Raw genomic sequence first — 24,866 nt, 5'->3', positions numbered from 1 at the left:
CTATTGGGATGCTAGATCCTAATGTGAAACACTGTGATTCTACCTGTCTATCTTTTTATGCTTGCTTATGCCTGTATTTTTTACTGTTGTGCCATATCTTACTATGCTCGCTAAACTATTTTTACTATTTGTGTTACTGAAAACTGTAAGCGGAGAGCCTATTGGGATGCTAGATCCTAATGTGAAACACTGTGATTCTACCTGTCTATCTTTTTATGCCTGTATTTTTTACTGTTGTGAAGCACTTTGAACTGCAACCTCTGTATGAAAAGTGCTATACAAATAAAGTTATTATTATTATTATTATTATTATTATTATTATTATTATTATTATCACTGTACATATTATACTACAACTATGTACATACATCTGATTAGCACTACACTAATTAGTACTCATTTGTATATTTTGTACCCAGTTTAATCACCTGTACATTGTATATTGCTGTTGCACTTTACTGCTAGATTTGCACTCTGGTTGGATACCAAACTTCTTTCGGTTGAACTGTACTGTATAATGACAATACATTTGAATCTAATCTAATCAAATCTATATTTGGATCATTTGTAAGTAACAAATGAGGCTAACGCCAGTGCATGCAAATCGCCAATTGTCTTTTGAATGCTTGTGTCGTCGTAGAGTCCACAATGACTGTATTGTTTCAAATCAGCCGAATGTATGAAATTAATGAATAGCAATTGTAAAATATGAACATTTATCATTTATCTATTTTTACATTGGAACAACCCTTTAGAAATAAATTACGTATTTTCAAAAGAACCCCTTTCACCTTTAGTACCATTATGAGGTGAGATACAATAAAAGTAAGCAGACTTTTACATACAGTATGATGTGACTGCGTCTTGTGTCATAACCGTGGGATGCTGATCACAACTAGAAGAATGGTGGACCAGACAAAACACATCTTGTCATGACAATAACAGATGTTCATGTGGCACTTTATATTTTGACCAAGTCTTGCTAACGCTGAAGACATTCTTAACTGATTGATGACCGTTGTTCTGGAGGGAACAAGCATGGGAACCTAAAATGTGTCTCATTTCTTTATAGTGCAGTTTATGTAACAACACCCGCCTTGATCTCCCTTGTGACACATGCTTGGGCAGGGAACTCCAGGGCCTTCAATTGTGTGCCACACACCCATGATATGTTATCTTCAAGAGGGGGATTACCTTCCATCTGAAACCAAAGGCACCTGACCTCCTTTTAGCCAGCTTGTTTTGAATAAGATGTCCTGAACTGGCTGCATTCCTGGCTTTCAGAAGGAAACCACGTGGTGAGGTCCAGTTGATGAGGTCACGAGGTCAGCAGGTCCAGTTGATGAGGTCACGAGGCCAGCAGGTCCAGTTGATGAGGTCACGAGGCCAGCAGGTCCAGTTGATGAGGTCACGAGGCCAGCAGGTCCAGTTGATGAGGTCGTGAGGCCAGCAGGTCCAGTTGGTTGGCTGTCCTTCATGGGCTCTAGCTCAGTTATGCCAGCATGAAACTATGAGATGTTGTGGAATCTGTAGATGCCAGCCATGGTTTCCTTGACATCTGAATGAAAATGGGCTTGATGGAGCCACACAAGTCTCCTCTTTACAGTCATGCTCAGTTTGTGCTAAAAGTTGGCTTAAAGCCATGCAGTTTTTTGGCATGCAGTACAAATGCAAAGTAATGTTTGCCTCTTTTTTTATATACAGTATGTGCCTATTTCTGCATACTGTGGTCCCTAAACAGTCTTGGAATTTCATACATTGGGTTTGGCTCAATAGCTGCGACTCTTGTGTATCCAATGAGCTCAATTGTATTCATGTGATGCAGACCAGTTCTTTTATCTTGACCTCATAAAATGACCTACTGTATTGTGACCTCTAGGATAATCACAGCCTCATGACACTTTACAATCACAAACTAGAGACCTACGTCCTTCAGAAGACATATGGCGTTCCTACTGGTGGGTACACTGACGATACACAATACACAACAAAGTGCTCGCCATTCAATGGCTGCAAGAAAATAAAAACAGTTCTGGTTTTTAAAATGGTTTTTAATTCCAAATCCCAGTACAGTATGAACATGTTCTTTAAGATATTTTGAAGGGATCGAATCAAGTCATCAAGCCCAAAACAGGCAGATGTATATTGAATAGTAATACATAGAAAATATTGACATAATGAAAAGATGGGCTTCTGAAAAAGAGGTCTGGTATCACACAATCCCCACGAGTGTTTGAGGCTTCTCTACAGTAAAACACTGTCTGCCTGCAGGAAGCCTGGAGGAAGTACACAGAGCAGCCGGTTAACGACCACTTCAACCATGTCAAAAGTGAGCCTGATGTGGAGAAAGTGGAGCAGAAAATCAAATCCACCGTGGTCAGATAGAAGAAGTAATTTTCCAGGCAGAGTGTGAGTTGTTGCTTTCCAGGAAGATGGCAAAATAGTGGAAACCACGGAAACCACTAGTAGAGGAACCCTCTCCAAACCAATGGAAATGGCCCATCTAAATTATATACTGTCAATTTGACATATTTTGATGTGTGTTTGTGTGTGATCCATACCCAGTTTCCAGCGATGCAAGCTCTGGAACTCCCCCCCCCCCCCCCCCCCCCCCCCCCCCCCAAATAAAAAGATGCATCACAAATGATTCCTCAGGGTCCAAGTGTTCCAATGGTGTATTACTTTATGTATAATCTACGACTGACTTTGAGGCCTTGAGGAGTGATTTTGAAGTAACTTTATTTAGGCATATTAAGGCCCAGTGACAAAATAGACATATACAAAGGTAACAGAATTGGTCTTGATAGGTCTGCGTTAATTATAGTGGCTTCTCAATGGATTCACGGTTCAACTTTGCATGGGAGAGCCGGTTGAACATGAAGCCGTGTCTATAGATTATGATGTTATTATTTGATGTGGTTATGATTTGATGTGGTTATGATTTGATGTGGTTATGATTTGATGTGGTTATGATGTGTTTATTATTGTTGCATGCCATTTTGTGGGTAAACGAGTCACTGATAGACAGTCATTACCAAACTAAATTTCTTTGCCTGAAAGTCAAGTCATCTCAACTGTCATTTATGGAAATTATACTGTAGTAACCTGAATCTACAATATTTCATTCTGTTCAGGTTTCACTGAATCTGGAATCAGATAAAATGCTGATAAAAGTGATTTCTTTCATGGGCGCATGCATGGAACTAAATCAGCTGCAAAAGTGTGACAGGCGGTGTACAAACCCAGCTTGACCTCGTTCATTGTTGTTTGTTCCTTGTCTCCTCCTCCATGGGGCTCAGGTTATCCCTGGTCCAAAGAGACCGTACAGTGCTGTGAAACAGATGAATTACACCCAGAGAATAATTTAGTTAATGAAGCCATGTTTGTAAAACCGTGTGAAGCTGCCGCAGTGTCCCATAAAAGCCCGGTAATAAATAACTTTATAATGTGAAATAACACCAGTGATTTCCCCTCATGTCACTAGTTGTCAATAAAGATTTGCAGCCCAATGTATTAAAAACATTTTTGTATTGTTGTATTGTATATTTCTTTCTTTTCTTTCTGCATGGGGAAAACCAAAAATGACGCGTGACAGGCGCCGCATGCACGGCATTCCTAATGACAGACAGACTGAATCAACCGTTTGTTCCGTACCAACTCTTAAGTTGATGTTGACATGATGAATACGCTGCTGTCTCGCTAAAGGGACAAACATGTTGTATAATTCGGCATGAGACCCAGGCGGGCCAAACGATCTCCTTGCATGCAAACCTAACCACATTAGGCAGGGCTTCTCCCAACACTACCCGCCAAATTTCCATCTGGAACAGATGTACTTTTTCCCCCTCCTTTCTTTCATTACATAACAGCAGTAATCCGGCAGGACCGCCTCTCAAAGAAGCTCTCCAGGAAGCATCCGAGCAGGAAGTCGCCCCTGCAAACTCCAATCAAAAACTTTAAATGCTGTGTTCCACCTGTAAGGCTGTTTCATCATATTATCATAATATTTAACTGTGTTTTTCATGGATAGTTGGAATTCATTGTTGGCGACAACTTGACCCGGTGGGGAAAAAAACAAAGGCGGAATGCAGTTCTGTAAACACTGACGATGTGAGTGATCGCTGACACTACACGTGTTTCAAGTCAAAAGAAATATTATTTTGAACAGAGGAGAGGTGATTGACGTTAACCTTTAAAATCCAAACGTGTTGGTTATGAGTTCAAATACCTTTCAGAAAATCTGTGTCATTAATTTTCAACAAGCTGTGCTCTTGAGGGGCACGTCACCTCAAAAAACAATGCTGATTAATTTTGCACGTAATCTCGCATACAAAAACTCTAAACAGTTTTGCACACATTAATTTAGTGTGTCGATTATGGCCACCAGTGATGTCATCGGGGACATTGAATCCTTGTGTTGTGGTAATTAAAGCAATAGTAAAAATAGCATGTCTTACAGGAAACTGCTACCTTATCATTCCATTGAGCTGCAATTAACACAAGACAAGGATTCAATCTCATTTACTCTCAATAACTGTCATACTAAATGAATGTGTACAAAACTGTTTTGGGATGTGTGCGAGATTACGTGCAAAATAAATCAGCGGTTATTTTGGTGAAGTGTCCCTTTATCTGTTTCATTCCAGTGACATTAGATGAGGAACAAATCGTGGTTAATGATTTCCTGTTTCTGAACTGAAGATCTAGGACTATTACCAGTGTGATGGAGAAAGCGTGCTTTGTTCTCACATTACATAACACCATTAGTATTATAAGAGCCTCATTCAATTCTGTGCACAGAAACCTTGACATCCAAAGCAAATGATCAAACAATTTCAAAAGGTCGACAGATCAACCGCAATAGCCAAACTAATATTGATGAGATGTGTTTTGTCTGATCCACCATTGTTCTAGTTGTGATGTCAATCAATCAGCGTCCCACAGTTATGACATAAGACGTTTAGTCACAATACAAGTATCTGGGACAAAGTCCTGAAATAGAACAACAGGGACGACCACAATAACAAGCTACTAATTTCCAGCCAAAATTCGAATTGTCTCCAGATCATATTGTAGACTTGAAGTGGCTCAGGCCTCGACAAAATCCAGATGTATAGCCAACTCAGTTTTCCACTGTTTTTGATGGATGGATATTCATGTTTGCATGTCCACCAGCAGTTTTGGGGGCCACTGCATTGTGGCTGTTGTGTTCCATTTCTCCCCATGGCCTGCATGTGGCACGTGTTGGAGTTTTGTTTTTAGACCCTTTTAGACAAAGAAAATACTCAGATTCCAATGACCATAAGAGGCCAGATAAAAGCCCTTTCCCTCTTGGGACTGGGAGGTTTGGGGCCAACGGTGGCCTGAAAGGACCAAACCAGTCTAATTTTGACTTCTCGTTATTAACAAAGACTGGCCCTGTCTTTAATACATGTTGTGTCCGTAGGTGTATAGAGTGTTTTATTTATTTTCTTTGCTGATATCAGCTTACCTTAAGGGTATACAATATGCCATGAGACTTGAAGGTTACGGCATATGTAACTCAGCCTTCTGAAATCCACTCTACCAGAAATGTTCGCATTCAGTTGGGTGTCCTTGTTATTAGGCTAACTTCGCTATTTTGGACCTTAGACACTATTCGCGTCTACCATGTACCTGATGATACATAGAGACCATCATTTCACAGATTGCAGTATTGAGCTAGCTACAATTTCCCTGCAAGCTCTCACTGGACTACAATAGCAGACAATTGTAAATCCTTTGCAGAAACAACAATAAATGTGCTTTTCCAATACAGGAAGCTCAGGGTGTATTCTTACCAGACTCAGTATTCTCTCCTGTGAAATGTATAATTTTGTTGTGTTGTTATCTTGCACAGCAATAATGACAATAAAGCTTCTTAACTTAAACTGTTTTGTACACATTAATTTAGTGTGATAGTTATTGAGAGTAAATTAATATGGCCACCACCAGTGATGTCATCTGGGACATTGAATCCTTGTGTTGTGTTAATTACAGCTCCATGAAATGATGTAGATTAAAAAATAGCAATGCATTGTCTTATGGACTGCTACCTTATTACTCCATTGAGCTGTAATTAACACAACACAAGGATTCAGTGTACCCGATCACATCACTGGTGGTCATATTCAAACTCCTTTTACTCTCAATAACTAGTCAAACTAAACTAATGTGTGCAAAACTGTTTAGTTTTTGGATATTATGTGCAAAAGAATCATTGTTATTTGGTGAAGTACCACAGTCTTATCCATTCCGCCATCTGAAAGGGATCCAATTCAGGTGGCAAAGTGGAGATATTAAACTGGGGCTACCGTTGCAAGGTTTCTCGCTACACTTACACAATACATACTCTAGTCAAGATATTCTAAATATTCTCTTTTTGAGTTGGTGACATAATTTGTATCCCCATTATTAGAAACATGAATATGATATTTGCTTGGATGAGCCTGCATACAGCTCATCCAGTTTTCTGCTGGTTTTGTGGTCTGAATCAGTTCCGTTACCATGCTTGGAATAGCCTGTGTATTCACATAGGGATTATTTGTGATTGGAATTCACAGATGCACAACAGCTTGTCCCAAATAAGAGCTGAAATGGAAATTAGGTAGGTAGAATCTGTAATCAAACAGCAACCTCCAGGCAAAAGAGGCCCGCTTGGTATTGCACTTTGTTTACATTTTATTTAGTTTTGGTCTGTTGTTTGGGTTGGAGACTTGGAGTTTAGTAACTTATTGTTTCTACATACCTCTTGGTAGAGCCTGAGGAGTGGCCAGCCAATACCAAATCCACTCCTATACCCATTCAAATTCAACCCACCCATCAGACCAAAACAAAACATGTAAACAAAGTGCAATTACCAAGCAGGGCTCTTTTAGTTTTCTGCATTACAGTCTACCTTAACCCTCTAACCAAAACACAATGTTTATTACAGATTTATGACTAGAAAGGGTTGCAGTGCCGAGCCTCGTTTCTTAAAACTATGGGTCAGGACCCAAAATGGGTTGCAGGCCTTCTTCTGGTAGGTCCCCACCTGACAACAGTAGTAATATGTTTGTGTTTCAATAAGCCTGGGTCCCATCATGTGAACAGTGTAATGGATACAAAGCTGTAAGTGGGAGAATTACTTTATGGGAACAATTATCAATTGAACCACTACTGAACCAATCCAATGGAGGAACCATGCAACAGATCTTTTCATTTCAGAGCAAAAAAAGACAGCTTTTTATGACTTGTTGCATTGAATTGCAGCCAGGAGAGCTGCTGTGCCAACTCCATGCCCAGAAAAACAGATCTCATTTGTGGACCAGTTGATGAGACTATTGGTTAAAATCAATCGAGATTATTGAAAAATTTGGTCTAGGTTGAAAGAAACATTTATCCATTAAAATAATCAATTGATTATTCGATTGCCAATGAATCTGTACAGAATCTATACTGTATATGTATACTCACAAATGCAACCTCAAGTGTCCCAATAAGACACATGGAAACACATATGAATGCTGAAATGAGTGGTATCCCCCTTTAACAATGTAATTTCAGTCAATGTGTCCCATTTAAAAGAAAATGATGACCCATCTCACTTCAGTGTGAGAAAAACCTGTGTGGTCAAAAGAAAAGAGAAAGAGCGTCACGTATTATGTAAACACAAGGTTTATTGCAAATGTGCATTTGTATCCATACACACACCATAGTGAACACCTGTTACCATGGATACAGTACAGCAACAACACCATTATCTTTACAAAAGAAATAGAAACATTATAGCTAGCTAACAAGACTTCTCCCTGTGAGTGTCACACATGGTCTGGCTTGCTTGGCTTCTGTTTTTATTTCGAGTACGAGGCACAAGTCTTTGGTAGCTAAGACATTAAACGGTTCATTGTGGAAATGTGTTCCTCTCTTACTACAGACAGGCACTGTTGTCATGCCATTGTTTTCAAGTTGGCATCTTGAACAGAAAACAGAGACCAGACACCGTGACACTGGTAAAGTCAGGAGTGCATTTGCAGCAGAAGACGCAAGCGGCATCTCTGCCACGCTAAACTCAGGACGTTTTCAACTTTATATACATTGTAGTTATCCTTTTAATGTGCAGAGCTAGGCAAACAAGGTGGGGCCGATAAATCCAGCCCCTCCTAAATATATATATATATATTATATACAAATCATCTTTACAGAACGATGTCAAACACTCCTATTTTACAAACGGACGATTTTTGTTCAGAATCACAAAACAAAAGAACGTAAGAAAATTGGATTATTTTCTCCCCAGAAGCAGCAAACCCCAACTGCAGAAAATACAAGCGTTAAGAGTCTACTGCAGCGTCTCCCCAGGCCCTGTAAGCTATACTGCATAAACCTCCACCTCTTTTTCTCTTAACATTGCCCTTTTGATTATTGTCGTTATGCTTTAAATGTACACCATTGTAATGATCAATACACGCTATGGGAACAGTCTTTATAAAAAGCTGGTTAAGTGGTTGTGAATCCGTGGAGCTTGTATACAGTTTCAACTTGACAACATAAACGTTGTCAAATGGACCCAAGTTTATTTCCTGTTGCAGTGTTTGCGAATACAAAACTTTTGTTTGCCTTGCACTTTGTATATTGATTGACGATCGATGACTGTTGATTACTGATGATGTCTGTGATACTTGACGACACTGTAAATGACAGTTGACCCTCAAGTGTAAACCTAGAGTCAGAATAAAGATTGAATGAATGACAGCTGACAGGAAATATACTTGAGTCCAAACTGTTCCTATAGCAACAAAATTCCAGTGAATCAATCAGTCAATATTGGGATCACTACTCCACATGGTGAGGGTCTTCGTGTCGAGACGTGGAGGGCCGTCTCTGATGAGACTCATCTTCCTTGATTTGGCCTTAGAGACGGAGGAGGGCTGGGCAACCCTCCCACAGTCCCAAGTTAGCACCTGCAAGGGCCAGCCCAATCACACCTGCCACACCCACCTTTCTAGAGCATGGGGTGCTGGTTAGGCGAGGCCGGGGAAGCTCCCCTCTGTCCCAAAGCAAGCACTCTCTGGCGTCCGTCCAGTCAGCCCTCTTAGCGCTTTTGTCTAAAAGAGACTAAATAAATAGTCTAATGGTAATCAGAGGATGGGCCTGAGACCATGCCAGTCAGAGCGTTTTGTTTTTTTCTGTTGTGCTTATCAATGTCATCAGTTCTTATGCGCGTCATCGACCCGCTCTACAGCGCTGATGCTTCCCCTACCTCCACCCCTCCACTCACAGGAGGATTTCTCAGCGGCGACGGCTTGTTTAAACAACTCTTTATGTCAAAATGGAGGTCCATTTATGATTCAGAGGCAGTGGCTCTGCCCGCCCCAAGGCAGAGCCACTTATACAGCAGAACCAGCGCTGATGGGGCAAGGCAGCTGCTCTGGGCCCACCTGGGCAGGGTGGTTATCCAGCGGTAGTAGGAGGGCGCCGGCCGGGATGCGTGACTGGAACTTCTCCATCTGCTCCGGGCTGGCCAGGTTCTTCAGGAGGCAGTTCTCCTTCTCCAGCTGGTTGTTCTTCTCCGCCAGCTCCTTGATCTGCTCCTTGAGGAACTCCACCTCCTCCCGTACCGCGTACATCAGGTGATTCTTGACAAGATCCTGCCATGAGGAGAGAGAAAGAGAGCGGGCTTCGTTAGAAACTGAGATACAATCTGACAAGACTTGCAGGCTGTTGGCCAACTATAATTGTTGGGCAATATATCGACTTTAACGGTATAGATACATTATATATTATACGGTATAACCACGATACAAGCGGCAATTATTTAGGAGATGGTTTGGATTTAAAAGGATTGGATGAGCAGCAGAACCATGGACACTCATTTGTAATTTGGGACGCGTCAGGGACGAGACAGAGTCAAGCTTTGCATTGTTGGGAAGCTTGTGGTCTGCCGTTACGTAAACTTACATTTGAGAACCGGTCGACTGCATACAAAAAAAATTATTCAAAATTGGATGAGGTGAAAGCAAAACTTTTTCACTGGCATCAACCAGTTCAAAGTTTGCCAGCAGTAGATCAACGTTAATTTGCCCGACAATCAGAGCTGAGGCAGCTGAGAATAGGCTACAACAATTAATGATTCATGTCTGATGTGCTTCAAACAGTCTTAGTGACATAACGTTGCTGCAGTTGTGTGTGTCTCTGCATGTGTATGTTTGTCTGTGCTTCACGTCACACTTAAGAACTAAGTACCGGTAGCCTACTATGAACTTTTAATCATAAAGTCCTTGTAGCAGAGTTTGATAGTGAATCAGTGCAGGGGGGGGGGGGGGTATTGCTCATGTGTGCTTTGATAGAAAGAGAGAGAAATTGGGGGAGACATGAGAAAGATAGATTGTGTCCAGTGATAGAGATGGCCTTGCACAAGCAATGTTGTTTTATTTGATCACTTAGATCTGCCATTTAGCTTGCAATACAGTCTGTCAACAAACACAGAGCCTCCAACACTGTATTGGAAATCTGGTCAACAAGCACAAAGACTACTTTTTCAGAGCAAACCTGTAGGCTTCAAAGTCTCTCTCAAGAACATTTAGCTCACGACATATACTGTATTGTATATCGCCATTCAGCCTAAAAATACAGAGATATGATTTTTGGTATTACTGTCTTGGATCTTTTCTACACTACACCATCATCATCATCATCATCCCATTTCTTTCTTTAGAATGTGTCAACAAATTGATATATTGGGTTTCTTAACTTGTCAGTTAATCTAGGCTACAGAGTAGACATGTTGACAATCAATCTGGGGCGAGGCACCGCAAATGTTCCCTTTCACGCTTCCTGTTGTCAATCTCTGCAGCTGGGGTCTCGCTTTGACCGCCATGCAAGCGTGGAGTGGGGCCATGATGCTGCTTTATTGACATTGTCACGTGTATTAAGCATGGAGAGGTCCATGATACTACTTCAATGACTTTGTCACATGTATTAAGCACGGACAGGTCCATGATGCTAGTACTTCAATTACTTTGTCACGTGTATTAAGCATGGAGCGGGTCCATGATGTTACTTCAATGACTTTGTCATATGTATTAAGCATGGAGCTGCTTCATCAACTTTGCATTCTTGTCAAGCACTGGTCTAGCACAAATCAACCCAATGAGCAATGGTCTTTTTTATTAAAAAATTTGTTTATGTCAGTGGATTATTACAACTATTCCACATTATTGATATTTAAGCCAGGTATTTAAAATTGCTTGACGTGCACTGCAGACTAGTTGAATGCATTTTCGAATACTATTTTAACACACGTAAGTATTCTAAACCATAATTAAAATGTATTTTTTGCCATGGTTTGAGTGTGTTGTCTTACCATTGCCTGTTCGATCTTGTTGTCAATGGCCACCACGCTAGCGCCAGAGGCACTGCAGAGAGAAGAACATAGACTGTCAATTAACACTATCAAAATATCTCACCACAACAACCCCTTTTGCACACATTGTGACACACTATTGATTGATTGATTGATTGACTGATTGAAAATGTTATTAACAGATGCAGAATGGGTACAATACAGTACGGCTCAATACACACAATTGTTAAGGGGACGCAGACCAGAGAAAGACTTTCGTCTTGTTTACATCAGGGTCCCCCATTTTCAATTCATCATAACATACATGACATACAGATAGACACTAGGTAGCCAAAGAGTGACACATCCCATGTAGCCTACACCTACAGTGAATGAATGATGAATGAAAACTTTATTTAACAGATTGCAGAATGGGTACAATACAGTACTGCTCAATACACACAATTGTTAAGGGGATGCAGACCAGAGAAAGACGTTTGTCTTGTTTACATCAGGGTCCCCCATTTCCAGTACTTCTAGTACCTACTGGTTGAATGCAACAAGTGCAAATCCACATTATGTTTTGCGATCCAAAAGAAAACATGGAAAGGAAATCTGTTTAGTGTATTGATTATAAAGGCAGGTTGCCTTCTTTGGAATGTACTGTAGTATGTTTAATCTATCAGTAGTGGCCCCGTTTTATGATTCCATTGTAGGGCGCAGATCACATTGTAACCTACAATGCAAAGTCCAAAGTTTGTGATTCTAAACAAATAAGACAAATTGAGTACAATTATTGGAATATCCTCCTTGGGACATTGCAGAGATTATAGTTATTTTCAGCAACAAAACCTAAATCAATCTGAGAGTTGGCCCGTTGACCAAAAGTAATTTCTAGTTAACAGGTTTTATTATGAGCAAACCCCTGCATAATATTAAGCAAAAAGCCCGTTGTGATATTTATTATATTTACCTGTTGTCGAGTTTTACCGAGACCACATCTCCCCCCAGTAACGAGGAGAAGAAGGAGATGGAGAAGTTGTGTAACTGGTAGACGGCCACCTCCATGGGGGTTTTTGCGTACATCTCCGTGCTCATATTAAGTACGAGAGTGGTTTGGATAATACTTCTCGCCACGTTTGCGACTGGTTGATAACCTAGATAATATAGATCCGGATTTAGTTTCAGCTTAAATCACGATGATGCACGAACTCGAGCGAGCGGTAGTTGCTGCCGTTAACGAGTTGCAGTGCTGTCAGTGACGTGAGCTTCGTTGAGGTTTCTCTGCTAGTGAATGATGCTATTTTCTGCCGCCGGCCGCTATATAAACGAGCCGTGCCCCTACGTCATCTGACGCGTGAATATATTATGCAAATTAGTTTGCTAGCATTATTTTCCATCTGGCCCCTTTCTGAACTCAGCTCCTCCTACATGATTGGCTTTTTGCAGTTGACTGACCTGGTATTATTATTTGTAATTATTTTTCAAATAGCACTACCAAACGAATAATGAAAACAAACGCAACTGTGATATTAGATTAGATTATATTTTATATTATATTAATATTATATTATATATATATTATATATATATTATATAATATTATATTATATATATATATATATATATATATATATATATATATATATATATATATATATATATATATATATATATATATATATATATATATATATATATATTATATATATTATATAATATATTATTATATTATATAGATATTATTATAGATTATGTACAATATAACGAGCACTACTACTCCTCCTTTGATCTATTTTGGGGATTAATAGGTGGCTGCATAAAGGATTGCATAACAAAAATGCACAACTGCTATCATGGCACCCTGTCATGTTTATCAACTAATTGCTGATATGTATCTAACAGCAATTAATAGTCCTGGTTGTTTTATGTTACAGTATTAGGCTTAAGACATGTTCATTTTTATCTGTACCATGCTTTCATCATTCATAGGCAATGAGGTTTAGGTAAAAGTGAATGAGTGACCTTGTAAACTTTTTTTTTTTTTTTTTTTTATGAATTGTCAAATAATCTGACCCCATGTGCACCTACAAAGACATTCTGTTCCTTTCATTTCGTTATTTTGTTACTGAACATGCTGCAGGCTATTGCAAAATGTCTACTAGCGTGCATGGGAATAATTTGTTCCTGCCATCGCCGCCCTGCTGCTATGACACCTGAGTTTCCCCAAGGGGATTAATAAAGGAACTTGAATCGACTTGACTTGGGAAACCCTTGTAAAGATACTTTTCCATACCCTCTCTATATTTCAGAACTCTATCGGCATCTAGTGGTGAAAACGTATAATGAATCGGTCCATTTTCCATGCTCCTTTATCCTCTTATTTGACCTTTATCCTCTTCCCTGATAAAAAGAAAAAGAAAAAAAAAGATCTGGATGTTTTCCTCAGAAGTTGACTCTCATGGCCCAGAGAGAAAAACGTAGGCTATGGCAACTTGTATCCAAGGACATCCATAATTATAGCAAACACACAAACACGGGCGAGTCCATGATGCCAATTCCGTTTAATTTGTAACAAAAATTAAAATATATTTTGGCCAACCCTAAAACCTTTCAATGATGCAGTTTTAAAATATTCAATATGTTGGCTATTCATAATTTGTAATAATAACAACTGTATCTCATAACATGTCTAGCCAGTGGAATTGGCACACCAAAATAGCCACCTAGTTACAGTGTTGAAACAGCCCGGGTTATGACACCTCAGATAACCTTTTGACATTTAATACATCTACACAACACGGCAACACAGCTGCTCTCACGAACCATTTGAAAACCTGACGGCTGACGCACAAGTGGCGTCTGCAACAGGGCGGCAAGAGATAGAAAAACAGTTACAAAACCATCACCGGTCCCGTTCTACTGTCCCCTGTGTGACACCTGAATACAGACAGTAGGTGTTATTGAGCAATTAGTCCTTCAAGTGAAACACATACATGTTTTGATTTTCTTCTTAGTCACAGTGGCCCCCAGGCTCGGCGGAGTGGTTCACCTGATCAGCACGTGCAGACTGTCGTGCCATCAGTTACCTTTCAGTCTCCCGATACTCTGACACACTGTTGATGACACTGAGCCAATCAACTTTCACCTGGAGCACCACTGTTATTTTTGGTTTAAAATAAATAAATACAAATAGACACCAACATCCTGTTTTTTAGCAAAGAGCAACTTAGTTCAGTACAGTTCTTTGTTGAATTTTAATTATTTACTGTGTTGATTGTGTTGATTGAATTGATTTATTGAAAATTTTTATTAACAGATTGCAGAATGGGTACAATACAGTACAGCTCAATACACACAATTGTTAAAGGGATTCAGACCAGAAAAATACTTTCGTCTTGTTTACATCAGGGTCCCCCATTTTCAATTCATCATACCTGTGTTAACTATCACAACAATTCATCATGTGCCACAGGTAAAAGGAACTACATTTTCTGTGGGACAAATTGAACCCTTGAACAGAAGAACTACAAGTCAGTCTTGAAATGACCATCTTTAGATAATAAAGTTTGAAAACGTTGCTCCTCTGAAAACTTAAAACGGCCTTATATGATTCTTCGCCTGAGGTGCTCAATTAATGAAATATTTTTTTGGAAACAACGTGCGTTCTCTTTCTGCCTGGTAAATTACCTCATTAGTAGTACTAGTAGGATATGTGAGAGAGAGACACAGAGAGAGAGAGAGAGAGAGAGAGAGAGAGAGAGAGAGAGAGAGAGAGAGAGAGAGAGAGAGAGAGAGAGAGAGAGAGAGAGAGAGAGAGGGAGAGACAGAGACAGAGACAGAGACAGAGACAGAGACAGAGAGACAGATAGATAAAAATGAAACAGATCTCTTATGTAACAGATCAATTAAGGAGGGGGAAAGGCTGACTTTTGGCCTAACGATGCTGAGCAGAAAGACTGGTCGTCAGCGCCCGTAGTGTCTGACGTCTCCGATTTCGTGCCGCCGTGATACAGCTGTCAGGTTTGATACAAAGCCCCACTGTGATGATGAGGGCCTTGTGGACTGCCTTGCTGCAGGGGGTTGGGGCTAGCCCCCTGACTGGGAAACAGTGGTATGCTGGTGCTAAATGCAGGTAGTAGGGTAGCTCTATAGAAAAGCTTTGTATGTATTATATAAAGCTCTATAACGAACTGCCATGGATTCTAATAACTACAATTATTGCAGGTTTGCATTGTGTTTTCAAAGGGATCCACAGAAAGCTCAGAGTCTCGACAAATGCTAGTGGGGTGAAAACACAATGCACTGCTGAAATACAATATAAAATGACCCTGTTCAAAGCTCATCAATAGAGCCAATAGTAGGTACGCTTTCTGCCATGCGGCTAGTGAGTCACATAACCGTGACAGCCGGATTGGTATTGACGCGAGAGCACAGTGAGTGCACAATTTGGTATGTAGTAGTGTGTGTGACCAATATGTGTTCTGTATCAACCGTGTATTCTAAATCTAAGTGTAATCCAAATAAGACAGAAAGAGACAGAGAGAGAGGGAGGGAGAGAGAGGGGAAGAGAGAGTATTCACGCCTGTATTAGCTAGACAAAATATAAATGCATTTCTCAAACTTTCTACTACTTTCATATGCAGTGATATAATGTTGACCCTTCCAGACCATTCATAGGGCGTGTGTGCGCTGCACCCTAACATTCCAGCAGGAAAGTACATCGGGACGGTTTTCTTTGGTGCTTGCCAGATCCAGTGACTCAGTCCAAAGCTAGCCAATGGGCTGCACTTTCCATGGTGTCCACCGCACAACAGCCGAGTGTATTATGTAACACAGGCGGTGATTCACCAGTACACAGCAACCGGCTGAGGAAGACCAAGGTCGAGACATGTGGTCGAGTGTGCTTTCATTCACAGATGCCACGGTTTTGGATGTTATTATCTGAAGTTGCCTAGCAGAACCCTGAATACATACGGTACATTTATAATGGTACCCTGTGTGCATGCGGCACACATACACACCACAGTGAGGGGTACAGACTGAAACTGATCACTGGTTGTATGTTTTTCCATACTGAAAGTATACGTTTAGTATATTTAAGGTGCTATAGATAACGTTTTATGTAGAGCAATTGTTTTTGTATTTAAATATTGATTCCCCCCCCCCCCCCCCTCCAAAAAAACATTGATTAATGAATTTATAATAAAAAAAAAATGTGCGGTTCCAAATTGCATGTTGTTGTTTACATGTTACGTATGTATCCCTCCCTACTTCCCATTTCCCCACGTGGAATGCATCTGATTGGATAAAAAACATGCTGGTGCTCTAGTGCGCCATCTAGTGGCACCTATCTATAGCATTTTTTTTTTATTGATTGATTGATTTTTAGTTATCTCGAACCAACACACATAACTATCACAACAAATTGATAAAAGCAAAAACAATATACATGCATACACATACATACATATATCTACATACATACATTCAAACACATACAAATAAAAACAAAACCAAAACATAGAATTTGGTTCGAGAAGGGGCAGAAAAAAGCAGTGCTTATCTAGTCCTGCCCCTTCCTTACATCACACTCACCATTGCATCCTTTATGATAAGGTTGGTTGGTCTCTCTATTTTCAAGGCCCTTACTGGGAAGCTACCTCCTTATATTGCAACATTGTCAGAATGGAATTGTAAAACCCGTTGTGACCCGTTCTAGTTATTAAGGTCCCCCAGGTTTGCTCGGAACTTGGCAATTCTGCATTTTCCTTTGATGCCCCCTAGCTCATGGAATGACCTCCAACACGCTCTAAGGACGGAGATTCTCCCCTTTGCTGCAGCGTTTAGGACCATAACTGTAACTGACCACTGTTCATCAAGTTGTACCTGTTTAAGTTGTACCTGTTTAAGTTGATTTCTTTGTTTGTTCCTTCTTGACATGTTGTTGTGATTTGAAATGCTGCTATCCATGTATGTATGTACGTATCTATGTTATTATGTATGTTTTCTTTTTTTCTGTATGGAACTCGTCGTGGGAATGAGGGAAACCTCAGTGCCCCACAAGTATAAACAAAGTTTTGAAATGGAATGTTGAATTCAAAGAATGCTCTCTCTTTCTTCTCTAGAACGTGTCTCCTCTGCCTCCTGAGGACTGTGAGTACATGGGGAGGGGCACGCAGCCAGAGAGCACACAGAGGATCTCCATGAAGGCTATCTGACTACAGGCCATCCCTCTCCAAGCTATCTGTCAGCGTGTGCACGACAGAACACTGGCAGCAGCGCACGCATGCTGAACATCCTGAGCATACACTGGGATACCCAGGGAAATCATTAGTATCACATCACCTAAGCCTCCTCTCTCCTATTAATAGCAACGGCGTCATGTGGCCTCAGCATCGCTCTGTACTGTGTGTCCCTCAATCAATTTACCCCGTCGCCTGTCTTCCCTTGAACCCCAGATTTAATATAGCATGATACTTGCAGTTTGCATGTTTATCAAAGGCAGTTATATAAAAAAAAAAAAAAAATGGCTTGCCGCTCATAGAATGTCTCTATATTTGTGTGTGCATGTGTGTGTGGCGGTGTGTGTGCGTGCGTGCGTGCGTGCGTGCGTGTGTGTGTGTGTGTGTGTGTGTGTGTGTGTGTGTGTGTGTGTGTGTGTGTGTGTGTGTGTGTGTGTGTGTGTGTGTGTGTGTGTGCGTGCGTGTGTGTGTGCGTGTGTGTGTGCGTGTGTGCGCACGTGTGTGTGTGCGTGTGTGTGTGTGCGCGCGTGTGTGTGTGTGTGTATGCGTGTGTGTGTGTGCGTGTGCGTGTGTATGTGTGTGTGTGGGTGGGTGCGTGTGTGTGTATGTGTGTGTGTGTGTATGTGTGCGTGTGTATGTGTGTGTGTGGGTGAGTGTGTGTGTGTGTGTGTGTGTGTGTGTGTGTGTGTGTGTGTGTGTGTGTGTGTGTGTGTGTGTGTGTGTGTGTGTGTGTGTGTGTGTGTGTGTGTGTGTGTGTGTGTGTGTATGTGTGTGTGTGTATGTGTGTGGGTGTGTGGGTGGGTGGGTGGGTGGGTGGGTGGGTGGGTGGGTGGACTATGGTGAGAGTTACATGCTGTTCCACAGAGACAGTCATGTTCTGGATTAGACACTAAAGCCTCGGGCCGGAGGGAAGAGGAACATGCATCACGACAAACCTCACATTGTTACGCAGAGAGCGGTGGAGACATCTCCGTCCTGCTACACTCTACACTGTGAACACAACGGCCCGCAGAGCGCATCTCTTCTACACTTTACCCACTCCACCATCAAGAAATAGGTCAAAGATTAATAACAGCTAAATGATCATTAAGATTTTCATCAGGTAAATACAAAACGTTTCACCTTTTAAAATAATTTCGTCAGGTTACAAATTTAATTATGAAAATGTGTTGCCGTTAAAAGGTGACGTGAAAAATCCTTCAGTCTCCCTTTACTTTTCTTTTGTAGTAAGTATGTACACTTTTTTTTATAGAGACACTTTGAATACAATTAAGCAGGCTTCACAAACGCTAAGATCAACAAGAGTAATTCCACAATAAAAGAACACAAAACCTAATAGCCTAAGAGTGGCTCTGAGTAAAGAATAAATGTAGCTTTTTAGGAGCTTCATAAAAGAGGAGCCTGAAGGGGTTAATAATCTGATACTCAGGAGGAGGCTGTTCCTGCATCTAGAAAAGCACAGTTATCTTTTGATTTGAGCTTTGTCTCGTAGGAGCCACCAAGAGTCGCTGGTCAGAGGACCTGAGAGTCTTTGACTCCTAGGAGCTGCCAGCTAGGGCCCCTGGTCAGAGGACCTGGGAGACCTTGCAGGACTATAAGGGCAGTAAAACTGGTACAAACAATTGTTTAAATAATCAATTGATCCAAAGATAATTTGATTGATTAATTGATGGTGAAACCATGAAGTTTTACTGCAAGTTTACTTGTGTTTTATTTTTTTCCTATGAAAGCATTCACTCTACTAGTCCTTTGAACAATCTTAGTGGCTCTGAATGCAATTATTATTTTTATTTTTCCATCAGACGAAACATTTGGACCATTTAACTGCCAGCATCGACGCAGGCATTTCTAAATTATTATTTCTTGCAATCGTTTCATTCGATTCAGTCGATCCGCTGTGACCGCCCCAAAGTGGCTCAGTGTTATGGACCAGCGCCTGACCACGTAACCGTAACGCCTTAATGCGACATGCCTGTCATTTGACCTCTGCAGCCAAACGATTATGACAACTGTCACCACTTGAACCTGTGAACACTAATTCCAGTTCACGGAATAACCAAAGAGATATTATGCCTTCCCGTCAACAACGTCTCACTTCCATGTCATTAACCTTTTATCATCTGTTGTTGTCATGAAGCACTCAAGATGACACAGACGCACCACGACTCTGTGAATCATCATGTTTACCAGTTAACAAGGATTTCTCTTGAACATTCTCCAACCTATATATCACTCATTGTCATTTGTAATAACTCGTTACGAGTGGTGGAAAGGAAATACGTATTTTTACTCAAGTACTGTACTTAAGTACAATTTCAAGCTACTTGTACAGTACATTACGTATTTTCATTTTCCTTTTAGGGAACTTTATACTTTTACTCCACTACATTTCAAAGGAAATATTGTACTTTTACTACTTACTGCATAGAAAACATGGCAAACATGTATAGTATGAAGATTATTTACTTTCACATTTGAAGTCTGTCAACTTCAAGGCGACGTAATCAGAGCAGCAGAACTGGACCGCATACCACTTTAACACAACCTTTAGAGGTCAATGGTTAGAGGGTTGAAGGCTCCCAAGCACTGAAATACACAAATGCCATGTCGAATGCATACTTTTACTTTAGATACTTAAGTACATTCAAATACTTCCCTACTCTTACTTAAGTACAATTTTAATGGAGGACTTTTACTTTTACCAGAGTATGTGGGTATTTCTACTTTTGCTTAAGTAAAGGAACTGTGTACTTCTTCCATCACAGCTCGTTACATTACCATACACACACAAAACACCACTCCACCGCTCACTTACCGGCGTCCCGGCCTCTTGAAGAGGCTAGGTGAGTAGGGGGGAGGGCAATGGTTCATAGCTCTTTCAGGACAGCCGAGGTGGTGGTGGTGACAGGAGGCTCTCTGGGGCGGCTCAGCCAGACGCCGGGCGCACACTGTCTTGGGAGAGGGCGGCTTGGCCCCGAGGGGGACTTCCTCTGTACTGGGATGTGACTGAGGCTGTCCCATACTGGCTGACAAATGGGTGGGATGTTCAAGAGGCAAGAACTCTTTGACTGCTCACTATTGTATTACTGTTGCTGTTGCTGTTGCTGTTGTTGTTGCTGTTGTTGTTGTTTTTGCTTTTCATTCTCAATAGTGGCTTCCCAAAGCACAAAGAGACAATTGAGTGTTCGCAAAATACCTCGGGATATGCAACAGCGAGTGTAAGTGCCATGCACTGTGTGGTACTTGTGTGATGTGCTAGAACCATGCTTCTAATACCATATGATGCCATAGGCTTAATCATATGACAACCTCACCCTGATTATACGTGCACAAATTCCTGTAATATTACTACTACTACTACTACTACTACTACTACTACTACTACTACTACTACTACTACTACTACTACTACTACTACTACTACTACTACTACTACTACTACTACTACTACTACTACTACTACTACTACTACTACCACTACTACTGATCTAACTACTGTATAAAGGAAGGAATTTGCGTGTCTGTCTGCGCGTTTGCGTGCATGTGTATCGGTTTGTCCTTCACATATCCCGGGAACCATTCATCCGATTGGTTTCATGTTCGGCGGGTGTATTGCTGAAGCCGGGGAATGCGGTGTCAAATACAATGGTGCCATTTGGCAAGATGGTGGTGCCCTGGTGTGTGGCTGTCCTTTGCATATCTCAAAAACTGTTCATCCAATCGACTCCACACTTGATGGGTGTGTTGCTGAGGATCCAGGGTAGTGCATGCAATGTCGAAGGTGGTTGCTTTTCGCCAGATAGTGGTGCGCTACTCAGGGGCGGAGCTAGGGGGTGGCTACCTGGGCTCAAGCCCCGGATGTATTCTGAAAAGCCCCGAATCTATTTAAAAAAAAAAAAAAAAAAAAAAAAATTATTTCTTTTTTTGATTTTTTTTTTTACAATTCATCATTGTTACATGAAAATATGTTTGCACCAGATTTAGCAGAAGCTAATTTCCATCTGTGGTCTATCCAGCTGCTAACTGTATTTGAGTGAGTTAAGTCTTGGTGTTATGGTAGACTCAGACCTAAGCTTTAAATCACAATCAACAAGTTGACAACAACTTAATTCTTCCACCTTAGAAACATAGCTAAAGTACGGCCATTTATAAATCAAAAGGACGCTGAAAACCAGATCCATGCCTTTATCTCAAGCCAACTCGACTACTGTAATGCACTCCTTACCGGCCTCCCGAAAAAATACGATGATAACCATTTTATTGCAATGCACTATTGCATTATTTTATTCTATTTTACTAACTATTTTATTGCACTGCACTATTTTACTTTGTATCAGTGAATCATAGACGCCTGGCCATAAGAGCATTCGGAGCATCTCTGCTCTCCCACTATTGAACTTGGGGGAGCAAAGGTATGATCTTGCTCCACCACTTTTTGATTATATGAAAAATATGATATATCCCCCCCCAATATATAAATCTAACCATAACTACGTTATGGTTAACTGAGTTTTATAGTGAAAAGAGCAGCTTTATTGGTCAAGATTGAAGGCTCTATATTGCAGTAAATTGCACGTACAGGTTAATTAAATAAATAAAAAAGGCGTCGTGCCGGACCCCCTCCAAACCACCCATTGCCTGCCAAAAAATTATAATAATAAAAAAAAAAAAAAAAAGGGAAAGAAATAAGGAAAAAAAAAGGAAAAAAAAGGGGGGCCCATCTGGGCTAAGCCCCGGATCTCCCACAATCCTAAATCCGCCCCTGGCGCTACTGTGTGTCTGTCCTTTACATATCTCGATAACCATCCATCTAATTGACTTCACGTTCGGTTGGTGTATTACAGAGGACCCAGCGGAGTGCAGTGTCGAAATTGTTGCCATTTTGCCAGATGGTGGCATTATAACAATGAACTTTACATTTGGCAGAAGTATTGCTGAGGACCCAAGGGAGTGTAGTGTCAAATGTGAAAACTAAATTCAATATCTCAAACATTTTCACAAGTTGCTTGATAAAAGTGTTGAAGCAAAACTGTATGAAAACAACATCACGCTCAAGCTGGTAATGTTGACTATGCATCGCAGCCCTGTGGACATACAGAATATAGCAGGCTACTCCCTTTTGTGTGTTACTACTTAAATAGACCTGGTTGTTAAATATTAAAATAAGTCAAAGTAGGTCAGTGTGGGTGAGGTTACATTAGATAACATCTCTGATGAAACGTCTGCAGCTCGTAATCCTTTAAACACGTCTAAGTTGTACCGGAGGAGGTATGCACGTCAGGTTTTTGGTACAGTAAGCCCCTGCTATCACCGCAAGAATAATTATCAGGGATGTGTCAATCTCTGGAGAGGTGTGAGCGCCTCTGTAACTGATTGATGTCTGTAGCTGTTGTCTGCTTAACAGGTCTGAGTAAAGACCCTGGGCCCAAGACTCTTGGTCTCCACCTAATCCAGTTTCTTTGGCAAATGGCAAAGGGACTTATTGAGATTTGATACTTTACCTGTAGCTACATAGTATGTTTGACATGGTAGTAAGTCGTGTTTATCTAGTCTCTACACGTCGCCTCGTTTCAAAACAATCTTGATTGCCATCTAATCCTCACCCTTGGCATATCATCTGTAGAAGATTTGGATTGTATATGAATATCAACATAGTGTTATGTCATATTTTTGGCATGAAAGCATAAAACTTGATCGTTATACCGCTGGCCAGTGTGACTTACTGCCATAGGGTCTTTATACCTGTGTCACTGTACATAATAATACTATAACACTGTACATACATCTGATTATCATTATTACTCAGTAGTACTCATTAATATATAGTATACTCCAGTTTAATCACCTGTACATTGTATATTGCTGTTGCTGTTTAACTTGCACTCTGGTTAGAAAATAAACATATTTTCGTTGTACTGTACTTGTGCTGTACAATGACATACATTTTAATCAAATCTAATCTAATCTAATAGATGGTAAAATACATTAGGTTTCCACACTTCAAAGAGTGACTGTTTGTGAATGGGTAAATACTAATGTTTACAATATTATCAATCGCTGCAAACTCTATAACCTCCCTTGGTTTAGAAAGAAAGCACACGGTAGATGTGGTGTGGTGAATTACCACCACAGTGTCCCTCTTGACAAAATAGCCACTTAATGCTCAGAGTGATGACAGGTGAATCTGAATGTCCCCTCTTAGGCTCATAGGTGATATTTGGATGATCCAATTAGATTGATGTCAGTGGCCAATAAGCGATGTGCATAAGATAGTAGTCTATCTTGTCTGTTGCTGAGCAGGCTTCTTACACCCTCAGCAGAGGGAACACATGACCTTATTAGATTAAAGAGAGGGCTGAAATAATGATGAAAATGCAGAGAATCCAGCGCTGGAATGTGTGTCCTGTTTCTGAAGGCCAGGGATGAACTGTAGCGTACTTTCCATCAAGTGCAACCCTATTTTTATGTTGCTGCTGAGTAGATGAACTCCATGAACTAGAGGATGTACTGTAGTGTCAAAAGGTTGCAAAATATGCAATTAAAATCTGAAGTGCATACCATTCCATATGAATGTATGTGGATATGTGTACAGTAATTCATGTTGATTCTTAAAAAAAAACAATTAGGTAGCACTTTATAATAACACCCTGTTATAATACATTTATAAGGTATGTGTAGATAATGAACTAATCATGAACAAACCATTTATATACATTCATAAATGATTATTAAATCATTTATAACTATATTTGTATACCATTTACAAAGTATTTATAACGCATTAGTGGATAATGAACCAATCATGAACAAACCATTTATATACATTCATAAATTATTATTAAACCATTTATAACTATATTTGTATAACATTTACAGATTAGTTCTACATTATTTATAACTCATTATCAACATTGTTTGTACTTGATTTGTTCATCATTAAATAATGTTGTTTAATGTGTAGTAACACATTTGTAGATGCTTTGAAAAATGGATATGAAAAAACGACTATAGTGTATCTCCATTTATTTTTCATGTTCAACAAATGATTTGTTAAGACATTCATAAAACATTTATAAATCATTTGCAGATGCTATCGTGGGGGCCAATCTAAAGTGAAGCCTATTCATCATTAACAAGTGTCTAATACAGTTAATTATTTGTTTACTTTTTCATCACATGTTACAAATGTTGTAGGCAGCTTTCAGATACACCCTTCTTTGTGACATCAAACAGTGACAGAATTAGGACTAAAGATAAATGCAATTTTATTAACATATAAA

General features: G+C 40.2%; 1 protein-coding gene across 2 annotated transcripts in view; it reads right to left on the bottom strand.

The window, feature by feature from the left end:
* Nucleotides 1-7,658: 7,658 nt before the first annotated feature.
* The window catches only part of tsc22d3 (TSC22 domain family, member 3), a 63,295-nt gene continuing 46,087 nt past the window's right edge, over nt 7,659-24,866 (bottom strand). The window contains exons 1-3 of one of the 2 annotated variants that reach the window (XM_084331835.1): nt 12,315-12,624; nt 11,363-11,414; nt 7,659-9,647 (exon numbers count right to left, since the gene is read on the bottom strand). In XM_084331835.1, the coding sequence (XP_084187961.1) occupies nt 9,387-9,647; nt 11,363-11,414; nt 12,315-12,439 (438 nt within the window). In that variant the 5' untranslated portion in view covers nt 12,440-12,624 and the 3' untranslated portion in view covers nt 7,659-9,386. Of the gene's footprint in view, nt 9,648-11,362; nt 11,415-12,314; nt 12,625-24,866 lie in introns of those variants that run through there. The other variant, XM_084331834.1, reaches the window with a different exon arrangement.

This window comes from Notolepis coatsorum (genome assembly GCF_963971535.1).
Source record: "Notolepis coatsorum genome assembly, chromosome: 16".
Taxonomy (NCBI): Eukaryota; Metazoa; Chordata; class Actinopteri; order Aulopiformes; family Paralepididae; genus Notolepis; species Notolepis coatsorum.
This window is presented reverse-complemented; position numbering and strand designations above follow the sequence as displayed.